Source organism: Pieris napi, chromosome 23 (genome assembly GCF_905475465.1).
Source record: "Pieris napi chromosome 23, ilPieNapi1.2, whole genome shotgun sequence".
In the NCBI taxonomy this organism is placed as follows: domain Eukaryota; kingdom Metazoa; phylum Arthropoda; class Insecta; order Lepidoptera; family Pieridae; genus Pieris; species Pieris napi.
Window position 1 is genome coordinate 4,237,163 of NC_062256.1, and position 9,099 is coordinate 4,246,261.

At 30.6% G+C, this 9,099-nt stretch overlaps 1 protein-coding gene across 1 annotated transcript; it reads right to left on the reverse strand.

Moving 5' to 3' along the window:
* Positions 1 to 2,225: 2,225 nt before the first annotated feature.
* LOC125061198 (zinc finger protein 583-like) lies at positions 2,226 to 8,865 on the reverse strand. The gene is made up of 7 exons (XM_047666441.1): positions 8,598 to 8,865; positions 7,957 to 8,115; positions 7,686 to 7,787; positions 7,309 to 7,404; positions 6,139 to 6,298; positions 5,141 to 5,292; positions 2,226 to 4,457 (listed from the first exon to the last, which is right to left on the reverse strand). Exons 1-7 carry the CDS (start codon positions 8,760 to 8,762, stop codon positions 4,308 to 4,310), a joined length of 984 nt encoding a protein of 327 aa, XP_047522397.1. The 5' UTR covers positions 8,763 to 8,865; the 3' UTR covers positions 2,226 to 4,307.
* Positions 8,866 to 9,099: the final 234 nt, after the last annotated feature.

Genomic DNA, 9,099 nt, shown 5'->3' on the forward strand with positions numbered 1-9,099 from the left:
GACATGGTTTTATTTATGTACTTTCATAAAATTTTGATATTCTCGACATAAGCGTTAGACTATAGATAATGTTTTTTTTAATAATAAAATATTCAAAGTTGTCAGTGAATGTAAGAATTGGAACAAGGCGTTGTCTCGTTCTTATAAGTGTCTCTCGACAACACATAGTATTACTTTTCAAACATCACATCCATATGAATGAATTTATATCTAGACATATTTAATGTAAGCAATAAAAGTGTTAGTGATAGTGTCGCTAATCTAGACTTAGGCAAGTTGTCTATATTTGCTTATGAAGTTCCGTGATTGGCTAGTATTTCTACATTATTTAATTTTTTGTGATTAATTGATCTACTACAACGGCGTTGCATAGGCCTCTTACGATAGTAGAGGTCTTATTTTAATATTCAGAGTCATGACGTTGCGCTTGTGTCAAAAACGTATTGGATTTTGACTTATCCGAGGCATAATCATAGATAATCACATGACAAGTATGAACCACCCCCAGATATATCGAGACAGCGAGTATCCTGTCTTGAGAGATTCCATAAAAAAACAGTAAATGCTTATATATTGAGTCACACAATAATATTAATCCACTAATAGTTGTCATTTTGTTCTAAAGTTGTTCGTGAATTGATTTGAAGTTTTGACCAACTCTCACATGTATCAATCCTTATACAGGTTCATTAGCAAATATGATACACTTGCCAATTAAAAATAACATATTTTGCAAGCTCTTGTAAATATTTTTCAAATCATTCATAAAATGTTTTTTTTTTACACAAGCTATTGCGTTTTTTAAAATTACTCTTTTTACCGACCATTCTCCATAAGCCGGGTAGCAAAATTTTAATAACTTTAATAACGAAGAGAATTGTCTGTATAATATTGGAGTACATTTTTAATACGGCGTAACTTGTCAAGTAAGCAAAGCCCTTCTTGTCATACATATGACAAAACTGAAAAATACTCAAACGTCAATCTACTCTTGACAGCTATTTAAACACAGCTGTTCCTTTCATCCTACTACGTATCAAAAAAAGACGGCAATAGTTTTAAGCGGCAAATACTATTGATTTAATTCTTGATTTTAATTTAATAACATTACACCGTATGTGTGCAATATTTATTTTAAGTCCTAAAAGCAATATTTAAACAAATCATTAGTTTATAATCTATTATAATAAGAGTCGGTTGTGAAACTATTATTTTCTGATAAAATAATAGCTTGAAATTTTATTTTAAGAAAACAGTATAAAGGATTGTGTCTTCTTTATTATTGTATATATATATATATATATATGTATTTGTACTTTTAGTAGTAAAATTAATCGACTTTTGCGTATCCAACGAGGCTTTCCAACTTACGTGCTAAAAAAAATATGAAAAACGTTTAAGGATGCCGCCCTCTATGGTGTATATTATTCTGTCAATACAAAGAAAATAATTTGCTCCGGTGTGTAACTCAGAAGTCGATGTTTTAGCAATTATTATCAAAGTTATAAATAAATAATGTACGATTAAATATTGTTTACCTTTCTTCTATTAACCATCTGATTTGTAATCGATACAATTAAATTACACCCGAATAAAATTAAGAATATGAATTATAATAATTGAACTTGTTATCCCTTATTCACACCCGTCTCTTAAATCACCACTGCCACTTTCGCTTCATAAGGTTTAGTGTATCTTAATAATAAGCAATTTAATTTAATAACTCAATTATGTAAAAATTCAAAGTTATAGAAAATATTGTGCTATCCTCAATTATGAATTATTATAAAAGTTTGCGAACACAAGCAAAAACGAATACTTTGTGTTGCATTTGAATTTTATTTTTAACTTAAATTGCCTATTGTATCAGAAATTTCAAAAAATATGTTGTTTAATATTAAGCTACACTTAAACACAAACTATCGGCCGTAATTTAACAGTAGTATGTAATCTAGAATTATATAAGATTGTAAAAAATATTATAGATTGGCAGTTTTTGAATTTTTTTCAGTAAACCGACCTGTAGTAATAAATCGTGTAACTTTATTACTTATGTCTTTTATTACTTGACCTACATGGCAACATTACAATGCTATGAAAAAATTAATTTATACCTTTTCCAAAATCCTTTAATTTAAAAATTCCTCAAAAAAAATTGCTTTTAAATTCAACGCAAATTTCATTTGCAATTGGTTCAATACTAGGGTAGAATAAAACAATGAAAATCAAATTTTTATAATTATATTATACAAAAATCATTTTTTATGCATTAGATTTATGCAATCACCCACATATAGTAATGTTCAATATTGACGAAACATGGAAAGTGAATCATTAAGGCAGGCCAAGAGCCATTAAGGCCATTTGTATTTTTTTTTTTACTGAAAAGACAACTGTCACATTTGACAACTTCATATTTCTGTTTGTCTATGGGTACAACCATTATGGACTAATCAGACTATAGCACGAACAATACCAATAATGGAATAGCTATCATAATAGGAGAGTAACTATAGATTGTTGAACAAAAATATTGTTCCGTGGTCGTATTTGGAACTAAACCGAAGTACCAATAGAATACATGTGATAACTGGACAAATTGTATGAAAAGTCGGTAGGTTTGCCTAATATCGAAAAGCGATAGACTTAAATGACAAAACAGCTTTTCGTTTAAACAAACATAATACATTGTGCGGAAATCAATAATTCACTTATAATTTTTATATACAGTACTTATGTAAACTTAAATCTAAAATTTATCTTAAAGAAACTAACAGCCGTACTCAAAGTCAATAATTAACTAACAAACTAATTGTATGCTACATATTTGCCTCATGCTTCCTCAAGTAAGTTAATGACGGCATTAAATGCCGAAGCTTTGCAAGCGTTGTATGAATTATTAAAGAAAATTTTGTCGGACGAGTCTGAGTACGGTTGTAAGGAGAAGATTCAAAGACATCGACAAAGTTGATATCTAAAGCGTACTTGGCTAAGGCTTTGCTCACGTCAAACTTAGAACTTGCTCATTTAATTTTTTTATAAACAGTGTAAACTCCATGTACAGATACCGGCAAACATTTTGAACAAATGTCCTTGCCTGGGGGGGTGCGTGGCGGCGGGAGAGTGACGTGTCGATCGCGTGATTGGTAAATCAGTTGACGTATGTGTCCCGCGATGCGCAAACTTTCCCCCACTCCCTTGTTTAATGCTCAAGAAGTTTGCCGGTATCTGTAACGTCCTTGATTTAACGACAAACCCCCTAAAGCGTAGAAATCTCTCCGCTTTGGTTGTAGTTAAAACTGTGTACATTCTTTTGTCGCTTTAATTTCTAGTACGTAACTCGAATTGTGCCATCATACCTACCGAACTTTCTCCATTCTTTTGTATACAAATTGGGATTGCTTGCACGTGCTTTATCACGAAGATGCCTCAATCGCAAGATATTAATAAAATGAGTAAAAAAAAAACAACATAATTACTGGTACAGCAAAAGCACTAGTCTGAAATTAACTATTTCTTTTTCTAATACAGATTTTTCTTCTTTTCATTTAACAACTCCCTTGAGTGTCGGTATAGAGTTTACACTGTATGCTATTGATTATAAATACAATAGCATATCATCGACAAGTTATTCAACAGTAATTTAACCGACCATTTTTCTCTTTCCTTATTACTCGCTTTGGCTGTATTACATATTAAAGTGCATTTTCTAATCTCTTGGACCATATTTTAGTTACAAATTATCAGTGAAATATCTGTTAAGATTTTTATTGAATGAATATTAAATTGTAATAGAACGAATATTTCATAGATAATTTATTTTATATTAAGCATTGTCGTTATTTTGTGTAGTAATTATTTTTACAAGTACTTTTGACTTCAAATCACAAAAGTTCGCCTAATCACCAGTAGATGCCGCGATTGATAATTTCTTAAACACGCATACAAAATACGTTCTTTTTTTTTTCTTGAGTGTCCGAGTTCTTAATTCATACGGTCACAGTAGCATTGTTTTTATAATAAAATTTTCTGGAACTAATTATGAATTAAATGTTAGCTTAGAATGCCTCGATATGCTTGATATATTGTATTTTCGAATCACTTTTAAAACGTAATTGAACCGATTAAAACGCGTTTATTATTTCTTTGATATAACTACTCACGTGTATGAATTCCTAAATTAAATTGTGATTATAGACTATTTTAATTCTATACAAACTTAAATTTTAACTATTAAACCTTATATTTTAAAGATAAGAGTTCTACCTCGGCATTATGCAGTTTTTTTATGTAAATAATTCTCACTCCTATGAGTTATAGGCCTCTGTGACCTCATAAACTTCTTCATACATAACTTCAGGGTATTCTACGTCTTCTTCATAGAAGATCATCTCTTCCTCTTGCTCTTCTTTTACTCCGTGGAAGAGCTCCTCGCCAGCGTAAACGGGGATTTCGGACTGGAGGGAAAAAATCATAATTAGCGGCCTGTCTCGTATTTCTTTTTTTATTTATGATCATATCATCATAATTTTTAAGTTAAGTATCTAAAGAGATCTGTATAGAATTGGTCAGTTAAAAATTACAAAATGCATAATATAACAAGTTCAGCAGTTAAAACTAACCAAAACAACTATACAAATATGTAAATTATTTAAAAAACGGTTGTAAAAATGATTGTACAAAAAAAAAATCATATGATAATTGAGAAAATGTAAATTTCAATATAGTTCAATAATTTCTATCAAATTAACTAAGGGAGCGTTCAAGTATTACGTAACGAATTTTGGGGGAGGGGTCCTTTTGTAAAACGTTACGATGCGGAGCGGGGATTGAATTACACGTTATTGTTAATATTATGTTAATAATCTCCAAAAATTGCGTTACGTAATACTTGAACGCTCCCTAAAGGACCACATTAGAATTTGGTTAAAATTAAACAAAATAATATAAACAATAGAGGTGATCGCTAGGCGTCATCAGTGCTATGAAAATCTTTCTGAAAAAAATCCTTCAAAGGAATGTACCAATTCCTAAAGGCCGACAATGCTTTAGCCACCAATGTACCAATTTGTTTATATATTGTAACTTGACCCCTTTTTCCCCTTTTGAAAAAATATAAAAATTTGTTAAAAATGTTTACCTCTTCATAGATTTCCTGAGCATCAGCTTCCTCTGCGTACACAATATCATCTTCATAGACCAACTCGGTCTTGATTGCTTCCGGCAAGTTCTGTGGACTTTCGATTTGGACTGCTGTCTTTTGAATACGAACATCAGCTTGCATTGCCATACCTGTTTTACGTAAAATCGAAAAACCATTGTAATTGAAAGTAAAAAAAAACCTGATTTAAGTGTGACGTATTTTATGAACGGCCCCTTATAGAAAGTCACTAAGCCTTATTTTTAAAAGTGAACTAGAGTTATCATTTGCCATGATTACCATTTTTAATAAAGAAACAACTGTAGGTGAGTCAAACAATAACGTGGAGGCCAGACAATGAAATGAAAAAGATGTTTCGGGAGGCCCATACAAGAGAAAACTGGTCTAAATTGGTCAGTTCAGCTTTATGACAAATATATCGTCATGGTCGTAGTAAAATTTCGTATTTGAAAAAAATCCAAAACCCACTTTTTATCATATTTGGATACTACATTGACTAAATATAGCTACATTTAAAAAATCCATGTTTTAAATTAATCAGTCGGTAAAGTGACGGATTTGATAGAAGCAAGTGATTTTTATAGAAAACTGTAATTTTATTTTATTATTTTTATTTTCTTTCCAAACATACCCTTTTGTTTGCTTGTATGCCAATTTTCATAATAACAGAATATGAATTAAAATAGTTATGACAAAAACTAAACTGATTAAATAATTTTGAAATGGCTGCCCTGTAAAGTTTACTATTTGTCAGATCCGTCCTAGGTTATATATATATATACGGATATATTACGACTATGACGATATATTTTTTAGGGCATTTCATATCTGAAAATACTACATTTTTTTCTTTGAGATTATTGTATGTTAATGACATTAACTCAAAACTCTATAGAAGACACTAAACATATTTTTTTACCGACAACTTGCAATTTATCACACAATAAAGTATGTCAAAATACATATAAAAAACTTACGTCTCCGCTCTCTCTCAGCATCCTTCAGCTTTCTGCTCTTGCTCTTGTAAGGGGCAGGCATTTTAAGGTGCACAGTGTTGACATGAAGTTTCATGGAATTTGATTGAGTAAAGGTCTTGCCACATGTGGGACAGCCGTAGGGTTTCACACCTGTATGGACCTGAAATCAGTTAAATAATTAGCCCTCTGATTTCTTCTGAATTAGGGTATGGCATTATATAAAGCTGGAAGTCATTATTTATTGTAATGCTTTTCTCGATATTCCTCAAGTAATTGGACTATCAAACATTAAGAATGTTTCAAGTTGATTATTGGTTCTTATATATATAATATAATTAATAACTTGATTTTACAAACAAAAAGCTATATACATAATTTGATTACACATTATAGGCATTGTGCTAATTCAAATTAAATCTTCCTATTAATTGCCACTCTGCCAATTTCTCTAAATCAATTTATATATAGTACAGCTAATCATACAAAAATTTCATTAAGTATGGTTCTTTGAACAATAATTCCAATTACACAATCACAAGAATTAATTTTTTTTTTAATTATACCTACGGTTCAATAAAAATTTACAATGTAAAAATAAATAAAACTTGATTTTTATTTACTAGTACATCCTGATGAATTCAACCTAAGAAAGATAAAAAAAAAAATTGGTAACTTGCATTTATTTAATTAATTTTTATTGTTATATAATTGCCACACTTTACCCATTCCTCTGAATTGAAATGATAGTCATTATATAGATTCATATAGTCACACAAAAATGCAATAAACTATTCCATGAAAAACCTTATTAACCGCAAAAATTCATCTAATTTTTAATAGACTTCAATAGATAATGCTCTATTTGGTAGGCATAGTAGTTAGAAGATCCAAAACTCTTGGGGCAGACATATTTCTGTTACATCGAGCATTTTATTTATAGTCTAGAGGTGATTAACCTACTGGGCCTGTCCCACATTATCAAGTTTTGGTTGCAAGACATGCCTCACAATGTCTTCCATAATTACAAATGTTAATTATGAAAAATTGCAGTGAAATGAAATAAATAGTAGTTTTTGTAAAAAATTTAGTATATTATATTTTCAAAGTCACAAAATTGCCTGAGTTTAAATGATATTAGTTCTAAGTGTAAATAATATTTATAGTGCTTACCCGATCATGTCTAAGTAGTGCTGCTTTATTGCTAAAAGCTTTGGGACAATGTGGACACTGGTATGGACGCTCACCTGTGTGCGTGCGAACATGGATCTACAAGATTTAATATCACAATCAATGAAATATAAAGACATGTTTATAAAAAAAATAATTTATTTTAATTGGTAGACCTCATCTAAATAAGTTTGGATTTGATAAATAAATTTTGAAATTTTAATTTGATCAATTATTTTACAACCATACTTTCACACTTAAATTGTTAAAAGTCAAGTTTAAACATCCAAGTTTAGAAAATATTTCAGGAAACTGTCAATTCAACAAAAAAATTTTTAATACTAGACATGTGATGTTTGATTAACAAAAACAATAAATACCTGTAGAAAAAGTGGCATAGTGAAGGCTTTAGGGCATAAAGAACACTTGTATGGGCGCTCGCCTGTGTGCACACGCTGGTGATAGCGGAGAGCTGCATTTGTCTGTAAACAACATACAAACATCTTCTATGTATACATGTGTGATGAAACATAATACTTACTTAATCAAATTTTTATTATTTACTTTATGAATGTTACAATACAAAATATACAAAGGTAAGTTAAATATATGGTTTTATACATATAATCATGTTTTATTTAGTATACTCACAGCATATTGTTTGCCGCAGTTCTCACAGACATGTCTTTTAACACCATTAGACTTCTTCTTTCCCAAAGAGTCTGGAGAACGGAATACGCGAGGCTGAGGAGCTGTATGGATTCGTTGGTGAGACAAACAGGCTCTTTCTGATGAGAAAACTTTCTCACACTGTGGAAAAATTAAAAGTTCAATATAATTATTGACATACAAGATGCATTCAATTGGATTTTTATCACTTTACAAACATATTGTATGAAAAGAACATAAGGAACTATATCTTATAACTCATAATTAAATATTTTGCTATGACAATAAGGACGTGACGCTAGCGCCACTTTAGACTCCTGTGAACCTGACTGGTCTATAGGATTTATAAATGACCTACGTTTTTGAGGTGATTTGAATTATTTTAGGAATATCTCCCGCCATTTTATATGTTTTGTATATTTTATAGCTTCAGGTTGAGGTTATCCCGCCTTTTTTGACATAGATATCCCAAAAGGCAATATAGCGAAATTTTAAAAGCGTAGATTACGTAGGTAATATAGAGTATGTGGATATTAAAATAGCGACAAATAAAGAATGTAATATGGTGCTACTAATGTAACAAATAGGTTCAGTTGAGATCTTGTACCGATGTTATCACTTACCGTGGCACATTTGAATTCATAGGTTTCAATTTTCAGCCGATTATGATCCGTTTCCAAATGTAACTTTAATTCATCTTCTGTAGGAAAAGTATCTCCGCACTCACAGATAATATAATGGATGCTAACAAATGAACAATAAAATGTGTTGTTTGGTTTTGAACTCATAGTGGAAGCCACAGATTACCCGGTTACCTACGCTTTATTTTAATACTTTTCTATACTACGCCGCCATCACAGATTAATGAGCTACTGACAAATGGCCGCCATGACAGTTATCTGTGGGTGCGTCACCACGTCGTCGCGTGGCGTCGCTTGATATTGCCACATCCGGTATTGAGTAATTAAATCGATTATTGTATCCGACATGTAACTTCATATTATAAATAAAATTATGTTTATATGACAAAAAAGAAAAATTCTCTGATATTTACTAGTAGAATTTATGTTTCATTATTAAAAATTGATAATCAATTTTATTTATATACATATCTAGGTTTATTTT

Coding starts and splice junctions, on each gene's coding strand:
- LOC125061198 (XM_047666441.1), bottom strand. CDS start 8,762: ATGAGTTCAAAACCAAACAACACATTTTATTGTTCATTTGTTAGCATC. Junction 8,116..8,597: donor ATGAATTCAAATGTGCCACG/GTAAGTGATAAC, acceptor ATTTTTCCACAG/TGTGAGAAAGTTTTCTCATC. Junction 5,293..6,138: donor TGCTGAGAGAGAGCGGAGAC/GTAAGTTTTTTA, acceptor TACGTAAAACAG/GTATGGCAATGCAAGCTGAT.